We start from the raw sequence: 27,294 nt of genomic DNA on the forward strand, positions 1-27,294 counted from the left end.
ATTTTATGTATATGATTTTTTAGGTACCCTAAGTTTACCTGTTTAAGTTCCAAAGTCCTTTTTTTTATTTCTGTGTTTTTGATGTAAAATTTTCTAAGCTGTGTTACAAACTTCCCAGATTTTTTCTGATATATGTTCTACATACAATTGAAACTTTTCTGGGTTACTAGATATGAATATTAATTTATTTTCCTATATTAATATTTCCTGATGATTCCTTCCTTAGAAGGTTTCAAGAGGAACAGAGCTGTTGGTCATCTACACCATGGCCCCAGATTGTATTGATTTATTCATTCATTCATTCATTCATTCACTCATTTAGTTATTCTAGTCAAATTATAAATGTTTATAGATGCCATTGTTCCTTACTCAGATAGTTGTTTTACACTGATAATTTGTACCTTCTAAAACACATGACCAACACCTTTTGGAATTATGTCTAAAGTCAGAGTAAGTTTTCCCACTTAATTCTTTGATTATGCACTTTTTTCCCTTTGAAGCTAAGATATTCCTAAAGTGGAAAACACATTAAAAATTTATTATGGCCCACATTTGGAACCTTACAGAAAATTAATCCATTTAATGTACTAATTTTATTTTTTTGTGCAAGATTTTGAAAATGATGTTTTATAAGAAAAGTTACTATATTACATATATATGTACATATATATGTATTCATGGGTGTGTATGTATGTATGTGTGTATATGTACCCTGTGTGTGTATGTATGTATGTGTGCATACATACCCTGCTTGATATTCTGGAAGTTACAGCAGTGCTTTTATTAGATGTTCTTTTAAGACAGCCTTATAATTGAGAATTTCTTTGGGAGTTTGTAAGCATACCACATTATTTGATTTAGAATTTAGATATTCTAATAAACCAAAAAAAAAGATATTTTTTATTTGATCCATTTTCCTCAGTTACAGTTCTCTTCTTTTGTTTATCAAAAAAGAATGTATTCCCTCTGTTTAAAACAGAAGGTGACTTTAGTAGTTTTATGGTGTTCAAAATACCTGTTACTTTAGTTCAAGTATAGACAGTCTGTACTATAGTTTGTCCATGTGTGAATCACACATGCAGAGATTAGAGATTTAAAATTTTTAATTTAAATTGACTTTATGATTCTCAATTTCTGCAAAGTAGAAAAAAGGCTTTCAAGAGGAACTTATTTTCCATTCTTAAAGCTGAAGTCTCCTAATGGTGAAGGAAATGAAATGTGGACTGAGTGAGGTCTGTATACCTGACTCTTCAGAAAAGTCAAGATTCCTATCCTCCTGCTAAGAGCATTTCTTATAACCAACAATATTTAGCAGTCCACTCTGAAATTCCTATCCTCTTACTCTATTATGCACACATTTGCTCTAAGAAACTAAATTATTTTCCATTTCAAGGTGAAAAATAAATGAATGATTCAGAAATATCTTTGTTTTTGCTGCCTTCTAAATTTCTTTTCTTAAAATGAAGCCAATTCATTGTTCATCTAAAATTTCTTGAATAAAACAGGGTTTTAAATTAGAGTGTTGGATACATAATGTTTAATTCTTAATTTTCCAAAATAACATGATTTGATGTAGTCAAAATGTTTCATTTCTTGTATTTAAAAACATTTGTCTTTATTTAGACGAGGACCTATTAAACTTGGAATGGCTAAAATTACACAAGTTGACTTTCCTCCTCGAGAAATCGTCACATATACAAAGGAAACTCAGACTCCAGTTATGGCTCAGCCCAAAGAAGGTGAATATCTATCCTTAATATGATGGGCATTAAGCTTCCATATTGAATAAATGGATTCTTTCTTTTTTTTCTCTTCCTTTTTTTTGGGGGGGGGCATATTTTCTTAGGGAAATATGAAACTAATACATTAAGGTTTCTGTATTGATGTATTTGTTTCTTAGAGTTTTAAAACTTCTAGAAGTTAATAAAACTATAAGCTGTGATTATGGTTTTTAATTTTATTGGCATGAACTTGAGTTTTTTAGTCCTCATTTTGTCATTGATATGTGCTGTTTTAGAAGCAGAAAAGGTTAGCAATCTATTTCTCTGTCACTGAGCATAATCCTCTAAAATAGTATATCGCATAGTAAATGAAACCATGTAAATTATTTTCTGTAGAGCATGTATATTCTGATATGCTATCAGTGTTATTCGTATTAATGAACAAATCTAGACCTAATTCTTAAACTTTTTCTTTTGTGATCTAAGGGCTCAATTATATTGAGTTTATAAGCAATCTTTAATCTGTGCATAATGGAGAGAAGTATACACAGACATTGAATGTGGAGTCCTTTGATTCTTAAACCAGAAGGAGTTACCTTTTTTACATTAGGGACTAATTTTTAAAATCTCATCAGATAGTTAATGATTCAAGCATGAAGTTAATATGCTAGGTCTTATGTTTTCCAGTGAGGCTAATAAATTTATGTCACAAATAAAAGAGGTTTACATAAGATCCACAGTTTCTTATCTGAAACCTTTGAAGCCATATATGTATTCAAATTCAGAATTTGTCAGATTTTGGAAAAGTTACTAGTAAAGTAGATGTACCATAAGTAAATACTCCAGCAGCATCTTGGACATTAATATTTTGGCAGCAGAAGATATGACTGTTCAAACTAAGTAAGATAAATAATAATTGTAAATAGCTTTATCTGTGGTCAGGGTTTACCACCAAATGAGTTACGGATTTTAGAGTTGTTGATATTTTGGATTGTGGTCCCGTAATAAATTTTCCATTTAGCAATCTGTGCATAAGGAACATTTTTTTCTCTTTGACCAGGAAGATTCCTATTTAACAATGGAATATCAAACATGAAAATGTTATTTGTCAAATTTTTAAAATTTTAGTTGCATTGCTGTATTTCTCCCTGAAGGAGAAACAAAAGTAATATTCACTTCAGAAAGTCTAGAAAATACAAGTAAACAAAAAGGAGAAAAAAATCCTTGAAACCTCTGGCTATTACCAAAGAAAATCTTTAAATTTTCATGTTTATATATACCTCAAAAGGTATTAGGATATACCTGTTTAAGTCTTTTTTTTAATTTAATAGTAGATTATCACATGCACTTTTTTTTTTTAATTTTTTTTTTTCAACATTTTTTTTATTTATTTATGGGACAGACAGAGACAGAGCATGAACGGGGGAGGGGCAGAGAGAGAGGGAGACACAGAATCGGAAGCAGGCTCCAGGCTCTGAGCCATCAGCCCAGAGCCTGATGCGGGGCTCGAACTCACGGACCGTGAGTCGACGCTTAACCGACTGCGCCACCCAGGCGCCCCATCACATGCACTTTTTAACAACTCTCCTTTCCCTGCCCACTAAGGATGGAAATGAAATAAATACCTTAAACTTTTTTGTTGACTTTCCTCTTGTTCCCCAAAAAACCATACTATTACGCTTGGAAAAATTTGAGGAAATCAGGGTAACATTTTTATCGTAAGTAGTTTTTTTTTTTTACTTGATCATGCAAATGTTCATTTCTATGGATACGTTTTTTTCAGTTTTGTTGCTCCATTGATTGGTAAGATTGCTTTCACAGGTGGAAAAATCCTCATCTTACTAGAAAAAAAAGCCACTGATGGTAAACTAAAGACATAAGCAACTTAAAAAAGGAAAGATAAAGTGTTGAACTATCAGTATGGAGAATACTAATACTGCAGGATTCCATAATTTCTGGAAAATAATATTTTATTAATTAGTATATTCAAGTATTTTAATGTCTGTCTGAAGCTACATTATTAGATATGTTAACTCAAAAAGTGAGCAAAATAACCAAAATTAGGGCACAGCGACTCATTTAAAAAGTATATTAGGCTGTCTTTCTTCATCTAATAATTTGGAGATTTATTTTTAGTTATTCCATCATAATTATGAAATGCATCTTGGAATGTTTGAAATGTAAAGCATTCTGAAGCAATTTTGGTCAGTGCCATCATAGTAGACTTAAATTGAGTTTAAGTGAAGAGTTCCTTGTTTTTTTAAAATAATTTTTTTTCTCATTATTACAGTAGTATATCATAGAGAATTTAGAAAATACAGAAAATGAAACTAGGATACTATCTTTCATCATACACAAAAATAAATTCAAAATGGATTAAAGATTTCAGTATAAGACCTGAAACCATAAAACTCCTGGACTGGAAGAAAACATAGACAGTAAGTTCTTTGACATCAGTCTTAGCCATATTTTTTTAGACCAGTTTCCTCAGGCAAGGGCAGCAAAAAGTAAAATAAGCAAATGGGATTACGTTAAACTAAAAAGTTTTTGTGAAACCATCAACCAAAGAGGTGACCTATCGAATGGGAAAAGAAATTAACAAATCATACATCTGAATAGGGGTTAATATCCAAAATATATAAAGAACTTAGACAATATAAAAATAAACTCAATTAAAAATTGGGCAGAGGACTTGAATAGACCTCTTTCCAAAGAAGACATACAGATGGCCAATAGACACATGAAAAGATGTTCAACGTCACTAGTCATCAGGGAAGTGCAAATCAAAACTACAGTGAGATATCACCTCACACCTGTCATATTGGGTAGAATCAAAAAGACAAAAAATAACAGATGTTGGGTGAGCATGTGGAGAAAAGGGAACCTTTGTACACTATTGGTGGGAATGTAACTTGGTGCAGCCACTCTAGAAAACAGAGTGGAAGTTTGTCAAAAACTTAAAAATGGAGTCACCATATGATCCAGCAGTTCCACTCTGGGTATTTATCAGAAGAAAATGAAAACACCAATTTGAACATTATATGCACCCTTATGTTCATTGCAGCATTGTTTACAATAGTCCAAAATATGGAAGCAACCTAAGTGTACATCTATAGATGAGTGGGTAAAGAAGATGTAGTGTGTATGTATACAATGGAATATTACTCAGCCATAAAAATAATGAGCTCTTGTCTTTTGTGACAACGTGGATGGACCTAGAAGGTATTATGCTAAGTGAAATAAGAGAAAGTTACTGTATGTTTGCGCTTGTATGTGGAGTCTAAAACACAATAAAAAACCTGAAACAGAACCCAAACAGACTCATAGATACAGGAAGCAAACTGTTAGTTACCAGAGGGGGCAGATGTTGGGGGTGGGTGAAATAAGTGAAGGGGATTAAGAGGTACAAACTACCAGTTATAAAATAAATGAGTCATGGGGCGCCTGGGTGGCGCAGTCGGTTAAGCGTCCGACTTCAGCCAGGTCACGATCTCGCGGTCCGTGAGTTCGAGCCCCGCGTCGGGCTCTGGGCTGATGATGGCTCAGAGCCTGGAGCCTGTTTCCGATTCTGTGTCTCCGTCTCTCTCTGCCCCTCCCCCGTTCATGCTCTGTCTCTCTCTGTCCCAAAAATAAATAAACGTTGAAAAAAAATTTTTTAAATAAAATAAATGAGTCATGAGAATATAATATACTGCATAGAGAATATACTCAACATTATAACTTCATATAGTGACAGATGGTAACTAGACTTATTGTTGGGGTCATTTTGTAGTGTATAAAAATATTAGATCACTATGATGTATACCTGAAACTCATAGGATATTTGTGACAATTACACTTCAGTTAAAAAAAAATAAAAATATATAGGGTGCCTGGTTGGCTCAGTCGGTCAAGTGTCCGACTTTGGCTTAGGTCATGACCTTATGGTTTGTGAGTTCAAGCCCTGTGTCCGCTCTTTGCTGACATTTCAGAGCCTGGAGTCTGCTTTGGATTCTGTGTCTCCCTCTCTTTCTGCCCCTCCTCTGCTCATGCTTGTCTCTCAAAAATGAATAAACGTTAAAAAAATTTTTTTTAAATTATGTGTAGGATGAGCACTGGGTGTTGTATGGAAACCAATTTTACAAATTATATATTAAAAAATGTTATGTGTATAAAGGATATAAAGAGGAAATGTCACGATTCCATTGTGTAATAGCCGCTGTTAATATTTCCAGTTTTCTGTGATCTATTTTTTCAAAAATTCTGTGTATATGTATATACACACACAAATATATATACACATATGGTTTTATATCCTGTTTGAAATTTGCATTTTAATTGCTAATTTTTGAGATGTGTATAAATTTTTATTTTTTATTTATTTTTTAAATTTTTCGTGGGGCTTGAACCCATGAACCATGAGATCATGACCTGAGCCAAAGTCAGATGCTTAACTGACTAAGCCACCCTGGTGCCCCTGTGTGTAAATTTTTAAGTGTGAACATGTAACTTACTGCCTTTGAACTAATTTGAATGTATAGCTGTATAAGACTGGCATTTTTACAAAATTCTTTTTCCTATTTTTATTTTGCAAGTAATTAAAAATTTGAAAGATCATGATTTGTTAGATAGGCTGATAATCCAGAAGCACAAAATAAACTGTATTCTTTTCAGTTTTAAATTATTTGGAGCAAGGCTTTTAGCATCATCAAACTTTGTCAGATTTTCCATGAGCATAATAAGGACTGTTTCTTCTTAGCTGCTGTAATACCTGGTCTGGAATAGTGCCTGGCATGTAGTAAGAACATAATATTTGGTGAAGGAATTAATCGTTTATATCTACTGTGGAGAATAATTTTGCTTACTTGGGTTATTAATTTTCATGCATTTACTCTGGAAGTAACTACTGGAAAATGGGTTATTTTCAAGTGTTAATGCTACAGTATAATTATTGATGAAATTGGTGAAAAAGTAGGATTAGTCTCAGTTCTTGGTTTAATGTGACTATATAATTTTCTAATCTCTATTTGCTCTTTGATCTATAAATGAAACCATTATAGATTCTCTTTATAGCCTTTGTGGATTCCATTGTGACAAACTACGTAGATACTAATGTGGTGTTATTTTATGTTCCTGTGTATCCCTCAGAATGTTTTGAACAAAATTGAACATGTTATCATCTTTCAAATATATTATTTTAGCTATTTATTTGTAAACAGTTCTTCAAACTTTATGTTTAATAGCTGAAAATTTTAACAGCAAAGAGTGCTACATGTCAGGTATAGTGTAAGCACTTCACGTTATCGCTAATCCTCTCACCAAATATTGGTTCTTTTTACACATGAGGAAGGTAAAACTGAAGGAGATAGTCTATCAAGGGTCACGTAGCTAGTAGCTAAGATTCTAAACCAAGTCTGATTCTAAGATGTGCTTTTCTCTCTCATGCTGCCACTAAAGCAGCAATTGCTACTTTTCATAATAGTAACCTATGATAAAAATTCAATTTATAGTATAATACAGTACAGATGTGGGTACAGATGTATCACTGAAACAAAAGTTTTATTAAATAGCACCTCCCTTTTTGTTACATTTCTCTCTTTTTAATGAAAAATGACCATAATGTGCTAAATTTATATCTGCATCTGGATAATATTTTATAGTAATTGTCTAAGAGTAATGAATAAACAGCTTTGATCTTTCATAGTGCTATGTGTAATTTTTCTTATCTTATTGAAGGTGAAGTGACAAGATACTTGAACTCAGCCTAGTTTCTGTTGATTATGTCTGCATCAGCAGTACTACCTTTTAAATGTTCTTATGCAGACTAGACCTAGATACTACAATTAATAAAGGTCCTATTGCAACCTAACAAGTATTCACTATTCTACAATTTTATGGAGTATGCACTGTATATGAAGGCACTAAGTCATTTTTGTTGTTGTTGTTGTTTCAAGTTGAGTTATGTAAGTGAAGGAGAATGAGAAACTTATCCTGCTACCATAGGGCCATCCTTACCCTTTGGAGCTGTTGATAAAAATGAAATCATTTCTGTATTATTATAATTATTTTAATGTCTAGGGCGCTTATATTAAGTTTCTTTTCCCAATTTGAGAAAGTTTTAGAAAGAAAGAAAAAAAAAGCTGAAATTAAGATTTTTTAATGAAAACACTTTGTGCTGAACTGCACTTGTACTCATCCATTTTTTTAATGCAGTGGTTCTCAAACTTAGCCTGGTTGGTTTCCATTTAAGAATTATGTAGCAAATTCCCAAACTCACCATGAGACAGAATTGCTGAAATTACAATTTGAGTGTAGCAGACAGTAAATTAAACTTGGGTAGGCAGTGTAATCAGTGCAGAAGTAATATGAGTTACTAAATTGAAGATAAAAATTGGTGTTAGGCTTAACATTTTTTTTTCAAGGCTGAATCTATTATTTTAAAAAGCAGTGGGTGTTTTGTTTTGTTTTGTTTTTTTGCTTTGTTTTTCTTTTTCCCCATTCTAGCCATCTTCTTGGTTTCAAGTTTACTCTGTAAGTTGGTAGCACTGTTTCTGAACTGAGGTGCTTTACTGTCTTAAAGCACCTACTGTGAATGAAATTGACTAGGAACATGTGACCTCAGTCAATTTCTCTCTCGGCAGGTAAAAAGCTTCTTATGGTGCCCACAGATAAACTCCTGGAAAAGTTACTTTCTTCCCTTACCTTTTAGAAGTCTAACTCTTTTGAAAATAGAATTATTTTTTCTTACCTACCTTTTCAGGATGAATTTTTTTGTTGCTATTTTTAGACAGATTTTCAAAGAGGAAGAAATCCTGTCACCTAATGTAATCAGTTTGTTTATATCAGAGGAAACTGAGGCCTGAGGAAGTTAATTGACAAGCCTGTCCTTACAGTGTGGGTGAATACTAGGGCCACAACCAGAACGTGGCTTTTGATTTCCCCTGAAGTGCAGTTCTTACGCTATTCCAATTTCTTATCTGTGTGGAGTTTTACAATTACTTTTGGTGTTGGTTTGGTAACCAGATATTTTTCCTCAGAAACGTCAATTAGTATTTATAATGTATAGAAAAGTATTATATGTAAACAGCTCTAAGTTTTTTTTTATTGCATCATCTCAATATCTATCAGTAATCCACGCTTACCAGGTAGACTAAATTTGTGGGCCTTCTTGTTGATACTACCCTTGTCCAAAATTGATTTTTCTTTTTTAAATTCTGGAATAAATAAGGTATTTAATAAATTCATTTAACCCTTAGAGAATCTGTGAGAATGTAAATATAATTGAAAATTAAAGCGTTTGTTCTAAATCTTAAAGACTTTTAATCAGCATATCTGAAATTATGGCTTGAGAAAAATGTAATATATATGACATCATAGATCTCAGGATCTATGTAAATGATGCCACTACTGCCTAGATAAAATCTGAATTTTGTATAAGAAAGACCATGTAGAGAGACAAATTGTGTTAAATGGTATAATTGAAATTTTACTTCTTTCTTATTTCCCCCCCAAGTTAGCATTAGATCTGTATTCAAAATATTTCCTGATTAAAAAGTCTGCTATATGTCTTCCTTTGTTGAAGCTCTAAATTATTAAGGAAATCCAAGTAACCTTGCATATCACTCTATGTTATTTAAAAAAATAATAAAAGGAGTGGATTCTGTTGATCCATTCATGAAGCTTTGTCCCAACATAAGGTTCTCTTAATATTGATTTTAAAGAATAAGGTGTAAGTAAATGAGATTAAGGACAAATGGGTTGAAATGAAGTGGGTCAAATGATTTTGATCTAGAAATTTTTAAAGGAAAACTATTTATATCTAATTTATATTTTAAAACTAATGATGAAAGCATTTCCCTCTAATAGTTTATGAAAGATTTTGTGAAGTTATTCATAAGTTGAATTTTTGAAAATTATGTTTTTATATGTAACAAATTTTCTAATTTTTAGAACCTGGTGGCAACTTCCTTTGTACCATGAATAATCAACCTACTGTGTAACTTAGGAATACTCCATAGGACATTAAATTATCTTAAAATAGGGCACACCGATATAATGAAACTACAAAATAAATTTATAGACAACAAATGTATTTCCTAAATAACATTAATGCACTAATGATGGGATTTGTTTTTCACTTCATAATGAGAATTAATCGTGATAAGTGATAGATTAAAAAGTATCAGTGTTGGGGCGCCTGGGTGGCGCAGTCGGTTAAGCGTCCGACTTCAGCCAGGTCACCATCTCGCGGTCTGTGAGTTCGAGCCCCGCGTCAGGCTCTGGGCTGATGGCTCAGAGCCTGGAGCCTGTTTCCGATTCTGTGTCTCCCTCTCTCTCTGCCCCTCCCCCATTCATGCTCTGTCTCTCTCTGTCCCAAAAATAAATAAACGTTGAAAAAAAAAATTAAAAAAAAAGTATCAGTGTTTAGTGAGGATTCTCTAGAATGTTACACATTACCTGTTAAATGTGTTACAATATTTTAAAATAATTCAAAGTATACTTTGTCGCTTATTCTTAACTCAGATGTCTCTTAAATGTAATGTGAGATATAGATGAGAAAACTTGCTCTGTAGACTCCTTCCCTCAGCTTAACAAAAGCCACCCATTTTACAGATGATTTAACTTTGATTAACCTACTCCATTGTAACAGATTATTCCGACAACTGGAATTTCGTTCTTTGGTGTTATTTCTAGGTGCAGCTTAATTTACAGAACAGCTTTTCTTTCCATCTCACCAAAATACATCACAATTTTGATGTTAACTCAAAGTAAAAATTCAATGGTTCATTAAACCTAGTCTTAGCATTCATTGACAAGAGATTTGTCATTTTAAAAGTAACTGCTACTTTATGCATTCTTTACTGCTCAGTTTATAACCCTAGATTCCCTGTCAGAGAAAGCATGGAGTTAACCACTTAGCATATTGCAATGAATATTCATCAATAAATTGATGTGACATGGCAGTCCCATTTTTCAGTCTTCTTGCTCTGTTGCATTCTTTTTCTGTTTTAAATATATTATAGTTTATCATGTAATAAGGACTAGTTTAGAAAATTTCCAGAATTATGATACTATATTTTTGATCATGTTAATAGTCATTTAGTAGCTATTGTATTAGTTTTTAATAAGAGAAGTGTATTTGTTCAGAGGAACATTCTCTAATCTGATGTTACTGATGGGCGTTTTCGTCAAATATTTGGTATATATAGATAATTGCCTAAGACCAACTTTATAATAGAAATATTTTTTGTAGTTTTTAAGAACAGATCATTTGTTTTATGTTCCTTGAAATTTTATCTAGCTTAGTCTTTTGACCTATCACAGTTTTTAAATGAGTTTTTAATCCATGTAGTAAGGGAGCTGTGTACATTCACTTAAAATCCTGAAAACATGTATCTAAATGGTAAGTCCTCATTCAGCTACAAGTAAACTATATGGGCAAATAGCATAGCAAATGCCGTATAATAGGCAGATATAGATCACTGTCTAACATACTTCATCTACATTTTAAATTTTAAAAGGAAAAGAGTGTCTATAAACAAGATCTTTTCTGTTAAATATGTAGATTATGAGGTCACTTAGCACTAAAGTACTGACCATATGCATTATGACAGGAGTTTGACACCTGTCATTGGAAATGGTACTTAGAAGCCGTATAATGCAACAAAGTTGAGGGAGGAAAATACAATGTGGGTAGGAGGCTGTAATTTATAATTCACAGTGCTGAAGAATGACCTGTCCAGGGTATCTCAAAATCCTTCTCTTTGATTTTAGGATTTACATACAGTAAACCCTGCTAGTAAACAAAATTGATTAGGATAGCTAACAGCAGAAAATAGAATATATATATATATATATATATATATATATATATATGTATAGTAAATATATCATTCTAAAATATATATATATAAATATATATATAGAATATATATATGTATAGTAAATATATCATTCTAAAAGTCAGCTTCTGAGTTAAAAGTAATTCACCTATTTTATTACATTACACCTGCAGGTGATTTTATGGTAGAATTTCATCCTAATGTTTGAGTAGTACAGTATAGAATTGTGACCAGTTATACTGTTTTCAGATTAATAATCTGTTGTATATGAGAATTCATCTAAAAAGAAGTACTGTCTTTCTGTTTCTCTGTGTGATTATTTTGCCCAAAAAAAGCTTTCATTTTTTTAAGTAGCACAAAAGCTGTAATTGGCATGCTTTGTAAGGAAGTGTCAATGTGCAAGACAGTGGCGATCACTAAGAATTCTTTTACGTGTTCTTTCCCCTTTGCACCACCGCCTCCTCAGCAGGGTCACTGAGATCACTAGCTTTTCTTGAAATGGCCATTTTCACTGGCAGGTGCATTATACCCTGTATTTTCAGATTGTTTTTCCATTCTGAATGTTTGGCAGGTTGATTGCTCTGGCTGCATTGACGGAGAAAGGGCTGACAAATGCGGTTGGGCTGGCTGAAAAGACAGTGATTACTGTTTTCCTTTGTGGCTGATTGAGGCCCTTGAAAGGAAAAATTTTAACCTTCACCATTTGGTTCAAAAGTATGAGCATATATTGAAATCATTCGTGCCATTTATCCTAGTTCTGTAAACTTGTCAGAACGTAAAAATCGCTCAATTTCAAGTAATGTCGGATTGGCATACGTCATTATCATTTTGATTAAGTTGGAGGTTGTATCATTGTGTGCATTATACAGTGTCATTTAAAGCTTTCTCTCCTACAGGTACAGTTATATTTTTATTGCTTATACTATAGACTTAGAAAAATTTTCATAGCTCTCCAAACCTAACACTATGTGTGTGGTTTGGCAGCTGGTGTGGCCTACAAGCTGCATTTTGTTTGCAGGGTAAAGGCTTATCTGTAGGCCTCCTGGAGTGTGGGTAATTGCACAGGCTCACCATTGGGGAGAGACAGGATTGGAAGCAGCCGAGCGGAAGAATGTTGTGCCATCCCTTTGCCACCTTGCAGCAGAAAGACACAATCCCGGCAGTGCCATCTGGTTGTTGCTATCTTGTCAGCTGGCCTGGCTGCTGGGACCATGACTTGGCAGCTGGTTCCCATCCTTGACCAGTTCTTTTGTGTATGTAGCATGTATGTGTGCTTTAGATAATTTTGAACATAGGTTGGGGAAATGACTATAACTAACAAGTCCCCTTATTGAATAGGCCCTCATTACTTCAGATGCACTGTGCTGTAGACGCCTGCTGCCATTCCCTTATAGACAAATGACACATCTGTTTAGGCAGTGAAAATAACCGTTTTCTCCATAGAAAATCTATCCCAGTATGTAGTGCAGAGTTGTATGTTCTAAAACATTCTAAAGTAAGTGATTTTAAGGTATCTCTTGGTTTGGAGAGGAGATTTAGTAATAAAGTCTTCTTATAAACATTGCATATTATCTCAATATATATTTTTGTTCAAGTTAATAAAACATTATTTTAAGTGCTTATTGCCACATCATGCAACGGTACATAATGAGACTTGCATTTAAAATGACAGAATAGAAAATGTGGTCTCATAGCTATTATCTTTAAAATCTGCCTCTCAAATAGCAACCTGAGAGTTAATGTAAGCCGTCTTTATGCCATATGAAGACCCATTAGACACTGATGGTTTCAGATCACAAGTAAGCAGCCAGCTCTGTAGGCTATTTTAGACATTTGATTTTCTTCATTTTGCAGCATTAATGTGTCAGCATGCTACATAAAACTATGCAGGAGTTACATGTTATTCTGTCTGGAATGATAAATGCTTGCAAGCTTTTAGAGATTTCCATGAGGAATTTATCCTAGTTGCATATATATCTTATTTCAGTTTATGTAGCTACAAAATTTGGAATGACTGTTGGAGGTGCCACATAGGTATGTATAAACACCAAGAAGTTCCACTTATTTCTTTCTTTAAAATTGTGTTGATGAAGTTTGTATCATTTTTACTCATTCTGTCTTATCAGTGGTTTATCTTTAGCTTTTATCTGAAGTTAGATACCTTCTGAACTATTGCTCAGAAGTTCAGTTATTTTCATAGAAATAATTTTTGTGTTACTGCTCTGTGTTTTTAGATGAAGAGGAAGAAGATGACGTAGTGACTCCTAAACCACCTATTGAACCTGAAGAAGAGAAAACTTTAAAGAAAGATGAAGAAAATGATAGTAAAGGTATCTTAAAGAATTTAACTTTAAAAAATTTTGTTGATTCCAATTGAGATTTTTTAAATTATTTATGTGTTAAGGTAGAATAAAATGCTCTAAATCGATGAGGCGAACCTAGTTGGAAAAAAAAAATGTGTGGCATTCACTGATCCAAACTGTGATAGTGAGTTGACGTGATTTGATGGATATAAATCAGACTTCAGGAAAACATTTGTTTTCCAGCTCCCCCTCATGAGCTGACTGAAGAAGAAAAGCAACAAATCTTACACTCAGAGGAGTTTTTAAGTTTCTTTGACCATTCTACACGAATTGTAGAAAGAGCTCTTTCTGAGCAGATTAACATCTTCTTTGACTACAGTGGAAGAGATTTAGAAGACAAAGAAGGGTAATATTTAATTGCTAAAATTACGGCTTCAGCAACATTACTTTAAGATGACTTAAATTACTTTAAGATCAAGAGTGAGAAGTTATAACACCATCTTTTTTTGGGTTTCATTCTTTTTCTGTAGAGAGATTCAAGCAGGTGCTAAACTGTCATTAAATCGACAATTTTTTGATGAACGTTGGTCAAAACATCGTGTTGTTAGTTGTTTGGATTGGTCATCTCAGGTAAATTGTAACAGAATTGGTTACTGCTAACTCATTTCTGAATTAAAATTAATAGACACTTTTAATTATGGAAATGTAATTAAATCAATATATATCATTTAAGGTAATAATGGATGATGGTTCTAATGTTATCATATTTATTTTATTTTATATGCTTTGGAAGAAAGGATTGGAAACATTATTTAAAACTCAAGATTGAATTTGTGCCACAACCCAGGTTTACTGATTTCAGTTGCTCACTGAATCCTTTGGATAAAATTGCAGCATGTTTTAATAAAATGTTTTAACATTAACATTTAACATTTTATTAAATGTTTTAATGTTAAAACATTTTAAATAACTAATTGTAGTAACTTAAAGTTGTGTTAACATCCCATTGAGCATTAACTCTAGAGATATCTCTCTTGGGGAAATGTTAGGTATTTGTATTTGCAAAACAATTGATAAAAACAGTTGAGTAACTAAGAATGTGAGGCAGTTCTTACGCATAGCATTTTTTTTTCCCACTTGATTCTTGTGAGCAGTATCCAGAGCTACTCGTGGCTTCCTATAATAACAATGAAGATGCTCCTCACGAGCCGGATGGTGTGGCCCTTGTATGGAATATGAAATACAAAAAAACTACCCCCGAATATGTGTTTCACTGCCAGGTAAGATGGTCTCTTAACAGTCTTCCCTAAGTTTAAGAATTCATTAATGAATTTAGACAAGTGCCTTTTTTCTTTTCTTGTCAACATGATGATTTCATTGGATTGGCATTTACTAAACCACCCCATATTTGCAAACAGATGTTAACAGAAAACTGAGGACTTCTCAGTTCAACATGATATGCCTTTTGTAGCTTTTCTGACATCTCTTATGTTTAATCACACCTAAAGTCCTTTGCAGTTGTGATTTTCTGTTATTGTGATTGATTGTTTAAAAGGAATCTTTTATAAAATGTCTTTTCTACAGGGAGTTTCTCAGGAACTTATTTGCTGAATATACAATTAGATGGTTGGCCCACTGAATTACTTATACATGGCCTGAGGAATTGGAACTAGATAGTTTTAACTAGAAACATATGTTTGAAGCAGGAAACAGATGCAGATTTTTAAAGTGGGTTTAGTGGAAGGTTAGAATTTGTAAGCCTTTTCTGGTTGCATAAGTTATAATCTTTTAATAATCATAATTCTGAAAAAAATGCTTACCTGAATCACAAATAACTTATACTCTGTTGTCAGATTACTGTTAGAGGCTAATGGAGAGCCAGTTGTCTTTTGATTTAATACTGTAAGCACATGAAATAATTTTTTTGCTTTTTTTATAAATTGAACACATTTATGCAAATAATCATTAGTTTTGACTTTTAAGCAAAAGCTATTCTAAAGGTATATTTTTATATTCCAAAATAAAATAAAAATTTTAAATAAATTTTTTTATAATCTCTAATACCTTATAATAAAAGGGAAGATGTTTTGGATATAGAATTATTTTTATAACAAGCTTCTTCCATTTGAACCTTAAGTATAAAAATCTTACTTATTTATAGTCAGCTGTGATGTCTGCTACGTTTGCAAAATTTCATCCAAATCTGGTTGTTGGTGGTACATATTCAGGCCAAATTGTGCTGTGGGATAACCGTAGCAATAAAAGAACTCCAGTGCAGAGAACTCCGCTGTCAGCTGCTGCACACACAGTAAGTAAAGAGCTTATTTCCACTAGACTCCTGTGCTGTTTCGCCATTAAATACTTAGTAGTGTCCATTAGAGTAGTCTTGGAATGTGTTTCCTTTGATGTATGAGTTCCTTATCTAGCCTCCAAGAATGAAGGCAGGTTTTTTTTTTTTTGTATTTTTGGAAATCTGTTTTATTAGAAACTCTTCTATCTTCTGAGACAACATTTTGTTTATCAACAGAATAGCATCAAACTTCACATTAAAAATATCATCAAGATAGGAGACTGTTTTGATGTGAAACAGAATACTTGTGATTATAGTGTAAAAACGGTTTCATTTCTTTGGTAAAATAATCCCAGAAAACTTCTTTTAACATCTTTCTTTAGCATCCTGTATATTGTGTAAATGTTGTTGGAACACAAAATGCTCACAATCTGATTAGCATATCTACTGATGGAAAAATTTGTTCATGGAGTCTGGACATGCTTTCCCATCCACAGGTAGGTTAAACTTGGAAAACTGAAATTTTGAGACAAGTGTTATTTTTTAAGTCTGTACTGATCCCAGCTTATGTTTTTCATAAATGTTTTATAATAGTATTATAAGTTTATAAACTAAACATGTATTAAGTATAGTTGTATGTATACTTTATTTTCAAACCCGCGTCGTTTAAAGTACATTTCTGTAAGTATTATAGTAAAAGAATTGCTTTTAAACCGATTAAACTAGAAAATTAGAAATTGCAGGTTTATCATTTCCTCAATTTTCTTCTATGTAGGATAGCATGGAATTGGTTCATAAACAGTCAAAGGCAGTAGCTGTGACATCTATGTCCTTCCCTGTTGGAGATGTCAACAACTTTGTTGTTGGGAGTGAAGAAGGTTCCGTGTACACAGCATGCCGCCATGGCAGGTAAATCTAAACTGGAATTTGTAGTTATTTAAATGTCTCCCTTTAATAATATCATTAAAACAAGCTGCCCCCTGTTTAAGTAGAAATTTGTCAGAGAGCCACTCATTATTTTTGACAAATTATATTTGAGTTCAGATATATAATATTAAAACTTATATACTTTTTAAAATAAAAGGTTATTTGGGATTATGATGTGTTCTGGATCTTAAGGATTGTAATGTGTTTTTGTATGTGTGCATGTGCTCACAGAAGTTAGCGGTAGGAAGTAGCTTTCAGCAATTGGAAATACAATATGCCCGTGCCACGTACTGACCCTTACAGTTGTAAATAAAATTTTCAGCCATTTTCCCATTTGATTTATTTGTACTTTGAGCTTTGGTTCATCTTCCTGATAATTGTATTATAATTGTATTGTAATGTCATGTACATATTTTAAATTGACTGGTATGTCTTCTGCTGTGCAGTTTGTTTTGAAAGTGTCTAGCTGTACCTTATCAGTTGCTTCCTTAAAAAAAATGGTGTCTAGGTTTCATCTCAAATACAGATGACCTTCACTTCAAAGCTTTTGATACAAAAGTACCCCGGATTTTCTGTCTTACCTATAGCATCCCTTTGTCTCTATTCCACCACCTTAGATATTGAAGTCATGAGTTCTGCTGTCAACAGCATATATTTATAGTTCAACATGTACCAACTGCTTTAGTAGTGTTTTCAAACCTGAATAGTTTTTACACTCAACATAAGTTACTCTGATGTGTTATGAACAGAATTAGGTTTGTTGAAATTATGTTAGAGTCTGACGTATAATCCTTAATAAGATGTATTTATAAGTGGTCTACTTACAAGAGATTTCCCTAACATTTTCACTCTTATGAAATAGCAAAGCTGGAATCAGTGAGATGTTTGAGGGACATCAAGGACCAATCACTGGTATCCATTGTCATGCAGCTGTTGGAGCAGTGGACTTCTCACATCTTTTTGTCACTTCATCATTTGACTGGACAGTAAAACTTTGGACAACTAAGGTATCTAAAAACTAAGGTATCAAGGCTCATTTGCTCAGGTTTCTGACACAAGGTGGTGCTCTAATTCTACATGGGAAAGATGAAAAGCTTTCTAGTAGCTTAGAATGATTCATTGATAGATGAAACCGGATAAGTTATACTGAACATGAGTGAGCTACTAGATGTTCTAGTTTTCATAAGTGTACTGGCAAATACATTAACCCACACACAATCAAAGACCAATTTTCCCACTTAAGGCTTTTTAGGCACAGAACTGTTTATCCTGAACTGAGTTGGGGAAGAAGCACTTGAGTATCTCTCATAGCACCTTACATAGCTGTGTATAGCCTGGCACAAAAGCCATCTATTTACTCTTGGGAGAGCTTTCTGGAGGCTGCAGTAGCTCACAGAGCTGTTAGAAAAACGGAGAAAACACAACTAACTGACATACAGTAAATCCTATAAAATAAGACTATACAGGGGCGCCTGGGTGGCTCAGTCAGTTAAGCGTCCGACTTCGGCTCAGGTCATGATCTCACGTCCTGTGAGTTCGAGCCCTGCGTCGGGCTCTGTGCTGACAGCTCAGAGCCTGGAGCCTGCTTCAGATTCTGTGTCTCCCTCTCTCTCTCTGACCCTCCCCCGTTAATGCTCTGTCTCTCTCTGTTTAAAAAATAAATAAACATTAAAAAAAATTAAGAAAAAATAAGACTATACATAACAAACTTGAATCATTAAAGAAGTATTGTGTGAGGAAGGCATGGATGAATATATATTTTTGTTTTCCACAATAAACACTTTAAATTGTTTTGGTTTTAATAAGCTTCAGATTTTTTTAAAAAACCCACTGTGTTATTAAGTGCTTCCTAATCCTCTAGCAATTCCAGATAAATGTGACATCGCCCTGCTTCAGTGAAAGTCTCAAGGCAAATCCAAGTAAGGAATGTTACTTTTTGTGATAAGCCTTCTAGTTTCCTTTAACCCCATATTTAAAAAAAAAATTTTTTTTATTATTTAATGTTTATTTTTGAGAAAGAGAGCGTGATTGGGGGAGGGGCAGAGAGAGGGAGACACAGAATCCAAAGCAGGCTCCAGGCTCTGAGCTGTCAGCACAGAGCCCGACATGGGGCTTGAACCCACAAACCGTGAGATCATGATCTGAGCTGAAGTTGGACATTCAACCTACTGAGCCACCCAGGCGTCCCTCATTTGCCCCATGTTAAAACTAAGAAGTCTTGACTTTGCTATCTTTCTTTTCTGCAATATTACATTGTAGTTGGCAAAGCTGCACAATCAGAATATCAGATTCTACTTAAATCAAGTTAAATTTTAAGCTGTATTTTTCTCATGTTTCTATTTGCCTTATTCTAAATGTTGACACTTTGAATAGTTTATTATGAGACAGAGTTTAGAGATCTTACTTTGTTCTTCAGTTTCTTTGAGGAAACCTAGTGGTCTTAAGAAATGTTCTTTATTGTTAACAGTGAACTCATGTTTATATGTCAAATGCTGGCCTCAGAAAGCTGGGAAGGATTCACTGTTCACTCTTGTTCTTTCATGATGCTTTCTTTCAGTGTAAAATATGAAGTGAGTTAGAAAATTTTGCCTCTAAAAGCTTGCCTTTTAAATTTGAGCATTTTCTTGTTTGGCATTAACGAGTATAAAAATAGCACTTAAGGCTAATGAAGGAAACTTATAGAAAGGTACATAACACAGTGTCTAGCATGTAATAGGCACCTAGCACTGTTTAGTTTCTCTCCCCTTCATGAGGATCAGACAGAGCCTGAATGCTTTTAGTCAATCATTTGTTCGCTTTCTTGGGTTGTTCTTAAAAAAAAAAAATTTAATGAGATTTTTCAGTGGAAAAAGGTAGAGGAAGAAGAGGGTTCTTACAACCACAAGCAAAGAAATACATAGTTTAGCTAGTAAAACCAAAGCAAGATGCAGAATTGGAGAGATGAGGCCAATTATTTCAGTATAGGCTGCAGGCAGCTGTATAAGAAGCTAGATTTCTTAATGTGTTTTCACCTGAGTAGTCCTTTGTATAGACACAGGAGACATCACATCTTTGTTAGGTTGTTGCCCAGCTTCCTTTTTCAGTAATTGAAAAGAATCTTTTATAGATTTGTAGATTTAAATATTTCACAGGGCTTCAGTTGCCAGGTTTTTAGCTTTAAACTTAACAGCAGGACTGGGGGCGCCTGGGTGGCTTAGTCAGTTAAGTGTCCGACTCAATTTCAGTTCATGAGTTCAAGCCCCACATCGGGCTCTGGGCTGGCAGCACAGAGCCTGCTTGGGATTTTCTGTCTCTCTTCCTCTCCCTCTCTCATGCTGTCTTTGTCTCTCAGAAAATAAATAAACTTAAAACAAATTTTTTAAACTTAACAGCAGGACTGGAAAATGAAGAATTCCTCTTCATTGCCTAAACAAGAACAGAACGTATGTCTGTGATAGCAGACTGATTGATGCTTGCTTTTGTGGTGTTACACAGCTGGTTGATTGGTGGTTGGTATTTTTTGTTCTAGTATTTTGCTGTATTTCAACATAGAACTGCCTTCTGAATAAGAATGACAGGCAGGCATATCGGTTTCTTTGCTAATTGAGCTAGGCATTGCTTCCTTCTGTGAGCTTCATTTATTCATTCATCTGTGATACATATGTCTCCCCCACCCACATACATATGTACATACCTCTCCAGTATTAGTGACCAAAAGACTAGCCCACATTGAACAGGGTGTTTTTATACATGCTCATGGGCCCTCTAAAACTTTACAGAAAAGTTATCTTTTATTCTAACTTTTCTACACACAACTAATTCTAGTCTATGAAGAATAGAACAGCAACAATCTGAATAAATATTTTTTTATTTGATCATATCATGGCTTCCAGTATTCTTGTTTTGATCTTGGATTTATACTTCATGATTAATTATATTATTGGTATTTACTGTCTGCCCTGTCAAAAAACCTGATAGAGCCTCTGTGCTCTCCAACACAATAGTTATAAATAATAGACAAGGTTTCTAAATAATCTCCTTAAAAACATTGTTCCAGTTCCATTTTAAGCTTTTAAACCAGTATTTTCACATTCATGAATTTAACAAACCTTAAATGTTTTTCTTCTCTGCCTTGTAAGTCTGTTAAAAAAATCCCAGAAATCTCAATTTGACACTGCCTGAAATTTAGCTTAAAGTAAGCTACTTCTGGGGCACCTGGGTGGCTTAGTCTGTTAAGCGTCCAACTCTCAGGTCATGATCTCATGGTTCATGGGTTCAAGCCCCGTGTTGGGCTCCATGTGTTCAGCGCGAAGCCTGCTTGGGATTCTCTCTCTCTCTCTCTCTCTCTCTCTCTCCCTCCCTGTCTGCCCTGCCCCTGTGCACGCACACTCTCTCTCTCTCTGTCAAAATAAATAATAAATTTTTTTTAAAGTTCAAAAAAAAAAAAAAAAACTATTTCTGTAGTCAGCTTCTGATTTTTGCCTGGTCAGGAATTTATAAGGCAGCAATAGTTCTGGGTCATCAAATTGTTTTCGTGACTTTTTTTTTAATTCAGTTATTTTTAGTAAAGAAGATAAACAGAGGGAGATGATTTTCCACGTTTTGGTGAGGTTTATACCAACCAAGACATTGCTTCTAATATATTTGGAAGACACTATTACCTTTTCAAAATGCCAAATTTGAAAGTTTACAACAGAAGTATTTGGCAGCCCTGAAAAATTGTGGGAAGAATGTGTGAGGAATGAAACTTCTTGAAGGTAACCAGAGGATTCCATAAGAGCTCAATTTAGGGGTAGACCTGGTAAATTAGCTTAATATTCTACCACATCTAACCATACTTGTTACATAATCACTCTTAAAATATAAGAATTACTTATTTGGGGGCCAAAATGTTTTCATGTATGCACAGTATATTCTAACCTCAGAACAAATGCCTGTCAGAATTGTATTTACCAGTCATGGTTAAAATTATTAATGTGGGTAATTTCTTAGAATAGGTAGTTTTCAGACTTCGATAGTCCATCTACCCCTTGAATTTTCACAATCTCTGATGTCTTAAATCCTCTTTTCTATTTTAACAGCTTAATTATTTAACTCTCAGAGAATACCAGCCTTAAAATGGGGTTAAAGAGATTTTCCTAATGCTTGGAATAGCAACTGTGCACATGTTGAACAAGTTCAAATGAAAAAATGCTTTGAATTTGGATTGTTTCTTGGGGAAGGCTGTCCGACCATTAGGACCAGTCCTCCATGTTAGCATTACTGTAGTAACTTGCTACTAGCCAGTGTCCAGCCTGCCCTTTGCATATTCAGAAACTTAGTCTTGTCAGTCTGCTAGAGTTGATTAGCCAGGGAGTGCTGACTGGAACTAACAAGCTTCTAAGACGCTGACATGGAGAGGATCAATTTATTAATTTACCAATGAGAAACGATTGCCAGAAGGCGCAGAGATGCTCATGCTGGCCTGACCAGCTCATTGTTTCCCTGTAGACAACCCACGTGGGAAGCCAAATTATAATCAGAAGATTGCTTAGTGAGCAAGGAATTGGAACAAAAGAAGTTTTCTAATTTGAATGTTTAATGGCATCAAGCAAAGATAGTGTGATTCATTCATTTTCATAGAGAGATAGCCTTGCCATGGGTGGTAATTTTTAGAATCCATTGGCTGAGATTCTCTCCTGGACAATTGGGTACTGTCTTCATTTTTCTTTTAAGACTCTACTTTGTATTTCCATTGCTTTTAATAGACATTCCTTCTCAAAAAGTTTGTATCTTCAATAAGGCTATATAGGAAGATGTTTCTGATCTTGGAATTATTTGTTTTTAAAGAGATTTTAATTTCTCTTCTCATCCAAGTGAGGGCATACTTACTCAGTTCTCTGGAGAGCACTTATTTGTTATGTTCATAGATTTACTATAGGGACACTTCTGGTTATTAAGCTAGAACTCTCTCTATAGAAAAATATAGAATTACTATATTAGTTTCCTAAGGCTGCTGAAACAAATTGCTACAAACTGGGTGGCTTAAAACAACAGAAATTTATTATTTCACAGTTCTGGAGACTAGAAGTCCAAGATCAAGATGTTGGCAAGGTTGGTGACTTTTGGAGGCTTCTGAGGGAGAATCTGTTCCTGTGCTCCTTGCCTCTTTCCTAGCTTCTGGTGGTTGCCAGCAATCCTGGTGCTTCTTGGCTTGCAGCTGCATCACTCCAGTCTCTGCCTCTGTCATTACATGGTATTCTCCCTGTTTGTCTCGGTGTCTCTGTCCAAATGTTTCTCTTTTAAGACAGCAGTTACGCTAGATTTGGGCCCACTGTAATGCAGTATAGCCTCAGCTCAACCTGATTACATCTGCAAAGAACTTGTTTCCAAATAGCATCACACTTACAGGTTCCAGGTGGACGTGAATTTGTAGGGGGAGAGAGAGAGAAACTATTCAACCCAATACATAATCGTAAAGAACTCAGAAAAAAAAATATGGCTTCTCACTTGACCACACAGTGTTTATTCACACCACTGTACTATAATGAGCTACTTTTGCTTATTCGGATGCTACCTATCATTCAAAGAAGCTTGTTTTGATTCATTCTTTTGGCAGATGTGTTTGCAGACCTTTTATTTGTAATAATTTTACAGCTTCAGTGATCCTTTAGACGTTATTTAGTTAAGTGGGTCTCAGTTTGGGTCACATTAGAATAACCTGGGCAACTTTTAAAACTTTTAGTGCTAACCTTGGGATGCTTGGGTGGCTCAGTCAGTTGAGCATCTGACTCTTGATTTCAGCTCAGGTCATGATCCCACAGGGTCAAGGAACTGAGTCCCACATTGGGTTCTGCACTGATGGAGCCTGCTTAAGATTCTCTATTTCCCTCTAACCTGCTCACACTCCCTGTCTCTCTCTTAAAAAAAAAAAAAACAAAAAGAACACTTTTAGTGCTCACTTGGCATGTGGAACTAATTAAATCAAAATATCTAAGGGGAGGAGCACCTGGGTGGCTCAGTAGGTTAAGCATCTGACTACAGCTCAGGTTGTGATCTCTCGGTTAGTGAGTTCAAGCCCCACATCAGGCTCTGTGCTGACAGCTCAGAGCCTGGAACCTGCTTTGGATTCTGTGTCTCCTTCTCTTTCTCTCTGCCCCTCCCCTACTAGTGCTTTGTCTCTCTCTCAAAAATAATAAACATTTAAAAAGTTAATAAAAAAATATCTAAGGGGGAGATCCAAACAACAGCGTATTTTTAAAAATTCTCCAGAGTTAGGAGGATTACAATGTATAGTCAAGGGTCAGAACCACTGATACAAAATCTTTGTCTTGTAAATAAGGAATTAGGGGCCTAGAATGATGAAGTGACTTTTCCAAAGTCTTAAAACTAGTTATTAGTAGCCCTGAGACAGTGATCTGGGTCTTGTACCCCGCTTCAATTCCTCCCTGCTGCCTCTGCCATTTAGGCAGAAGTCTTCAAGTTAAGAAAAAATGTTACCGTTAAAATGTACTTTAAGTGATCCATTTGGGATTTTAATTGACAGTTATATAAAATTATTGTATTACAAAACAGTATTTAGTGTTAAGTACATGTTTTCTTTTTGAAAGGAAAAAATTGCTAGTCCTTGGATGACTGTTTTTAAAATTAAACTTGAAACAATTGTAAGAGGTCTACAATCACATTTGAAAGATTTGAAACATGTTGCCATTTATTGTATTTTTATTTTTAATACAATCTTTTACCCAGTTGTACTGCTTCCTGCTTTTTTTTCTGGCTGCAGCATAGTGCACTGAGTAGATGAAACATTTAATCTAAATCATTTCCTGAGATATTTACAAGTCTTCTTTTTCATTATAAACATGAATAGCTTTTAATCTAGTTTGCATTCAACTTTTTTCATATTTTATAAAAATGGAATCATATAATATTTACTTATTTGTGTCTGGCTGCTTTGCTTAACAGTATGTTTGTGAGATTAATTCATATTTTTTTTCTTCTCTTGGTTGTATACTATTCCATTGTGTAGGTATACCACAATTTGTCCATTCTACTGCTGATGGTTTTTGGGTTGATTGCAGTTTGGGGCTGTTATGAATAGTGTTGCTGTGAGCATAGTTGTAGATGTCTTTTGATGGACATAAGCAACCATTTCTCTTGGGCATATATGTAGGAGTGAAATACTTGGCCATAGGATATGCCTACATTCTGCCTTAGTAGATACTGCCAAGCAATTTTCCAAAATAGTTTTACCAGTTTGTAATCCACTAGTAGCACATGAAAGTTCCCCCAGTTCTGCATCCTTGTCAACACTTAATATTTTCTGCCTTTTTCCATTTTAATCATTCTGATGGGTGTAGTTGCATTGCATTGTGGTTTTAATATACATTATCTTGAGACTAATGAGATTAAGCACCTTTCATGTGGTTTTTGACCATTACGTGAAGTGCCTGTTCAAGTCTTTTGCCCATTTTTCTATTGATATCCCCTCCTTTAGAACATTATGTACACCAATATGTATTCTTACAGAGCTGAGCAAGTGAACATGTTTTGAACAATTTCTGTTTTAAATCTTTGATGGGACCACAAAATTGCTTGAAAATGGGATGTCCTTGGGGAAGTATACTATCACCTCAGGAGTAATATACCTTAGCATGGTGGTTCTTAATTGTGGTATGCATCAGAATCACTAGTGCAGCAACACCAGAAACACTGATGAAGTGTATGGAGCAAGGGGGTGGGGTGGGGGGAGGATGGGTTGCTGCATCTGGATTTTTAAAAAGCTCTGCAGATGATGGTGATGCCAGGCCTATGTTGAAAACCACTACCTGAGAGTGAGACTTCATTTATCATTGTTGCCTAAGAGATTTATAGGAAAATAGTGATCTTAAGAGGATAAAAAACTTACTAGTTTCTGTTTATAGCTTATAAAACTTTTACGTTTTGTGAAAAATTTCTTAATTACAAGCAAACATTTTTAGATACGAAGATAGTCATGCTGTTGACATTTACTATGATATCTGAAATTTGTAAATATTTTTAAACTATTATGGAAAATTCCAAATAGATACAAAAGCAGAGAGAAGAGTATAATGAAGCCATGCATTACCTAGCTTCCACAATTATCAACACATGACCAGTCTTGTTTGATTCATTCCCATGAACACTCCCTCCATATGCCTGGATTTTAAAGGCAAGCCGAGACATATTATTTCATCTATAATTACTCAGTATGTATCTCTAAAAAAGAAAGTCTTTAAAAAAGAAAGCCATGATGCTCTATATCACACCCCCAAAAATAAACAGTGATTTCTTAGTTTCATGAAATAGCCAATCAATGTTCAGTTAAAAAAATTTTTTTTTACCATTTGTTTGCAGCAGGACCCAAATAAAGTACATATATTTGCAGTTGATATGTCTTTTGAGCCCCTCTCTTAAGATACGGCTTCCTTTCCCTCTCTTCTTGCTTTATTGCTGTTGTTGAAGAAGAAACCAAGTTGGTTGTCCTGTTGAGAGTTTCTCACAGTCTGGATTTTGCATTCTTAGTGTATTATAGTTGTAGATTGTTCACGCTTCTGTAAAGTGAAGTTTACCCTCATGAATCACTTGGTATCTCCCTGTCCTTACTCTGATGTCTCCTCAGGTTTTTTTTTTTTTTTTTTTTTTTTTGTCATCTGAAGCTCATTCTGCAGTAGAGTGCTTGTGGATGTGCTTGTGGTTGCATTATTCCCAATTCATAATAGCCTGTCTTGTTAGAAAGGTCAGTTTGGCTATATATAAAATTCATGATTTAGTTTTTTGTTTGATTACCTTAAATGTTATTCAGTTGTCTTCTGGCAAAAAGCATTGTTGTCAAAAAGTCTGATGACAGTCTGATTTCCTTTTCCTTAATTGTGACCTGGTCTTACAAAACCTTTTTTTTTTTCTTCTTCTTCTTTTTCTTTAAAGGGTTGATTTTCCTAGATACAAAGGAGTACTCTTAAATATGTAGTTTCAAGCCGTCTTTTATTTTAGGAGAGTTCTCTTGAATTATTTTTCATACTTGTACTATATTATTGCTTTGGTTTTCTTCAGTGGCTGCCTTTATAGGTATATTTTTGTTAATTTTTGTCTGTCACTTTTTAAAAAATTCATTTTATCTCTTTTTTTCTTTTTTAATTAACAGCATTATTGAGATACAATTCAAATACCATAAAATCCACCCTTTTAAAGTGTACAATTCTTAGTGTATTCACAGAGATGTGCACTGTCATCACTGTCTAATTTTAGAACAT

General features: G+C 34.2%; 1 protein-coding gene across 8 annotated transcripts in view; it reads left to right on the forward strand.

Moving 5' to 3' along the window:
• Positions 1 to 27,294, forward strand: part of DYNC1I2 (dynein cytoplasmic 1 intermediate chain 2) — a 59,452-nt gene that overhangs the window by 22,442 nt on the left and 9,716 nt on the right. For all 8 annotated transcript variants that reach the window (XM_040475375.1, XM_040475377.1, XM_040475374.1 and 5 more), the window contains 9 exons: positions 1,624 to 1,739; positions 13,777 to 13,872; positions 14,089 to 14,251; positions 14,376 to 14,475; positions 15,000 to 15,125; positions 16,007 to 16,153; positions 16,519 to 16,632; positions 16,911 to 17,044; positions 17,925 to 18,069. In XM_040475375.1, coding sequence (XP_040331309.1) covers positions 1,624 to 1,739; positions 13,777 to 13,872; positions 14,089 to 14,251; positions 14,376 to 14,475; positions 15,000 to 15,125; positions 16,007 to 16,153; positions 16,519 to 16,632; positions 16,911 to 17,044; positions 17,925 to 18,069 — 1,141 coding nt within the window. The remainder of the gene's footprint in view (positions 1 to 1,623; positions 1,740 to 13,776; positions 13,873 to 14,088; positions 14,252 to 14,375; positions 14,476 to 14,999; positions 15,126 to 16,006; positions 16,154 to 16,518; positions 16,633 to 16,910; positions 17,045 to 17,924; positions 18,070 to 27,294) is intronic.

This window comes from Herpailurus yagouaroundi, unplaced genomic scaffold (assembly GCF_014898765.1).
Source record: "Herpailurus yagouaroundi ecotype Mexico unplaced genomic scaffold, PumYag 140, whole genome shotgun sequence".
Classification (NCBI taxonomy): domain Eukaryota; kingdom Metazoa; phylum Chordata; class Mammalia; order Carnivora; family Felidae; genus Herpailurus; species Herpailurus yagouaroundi.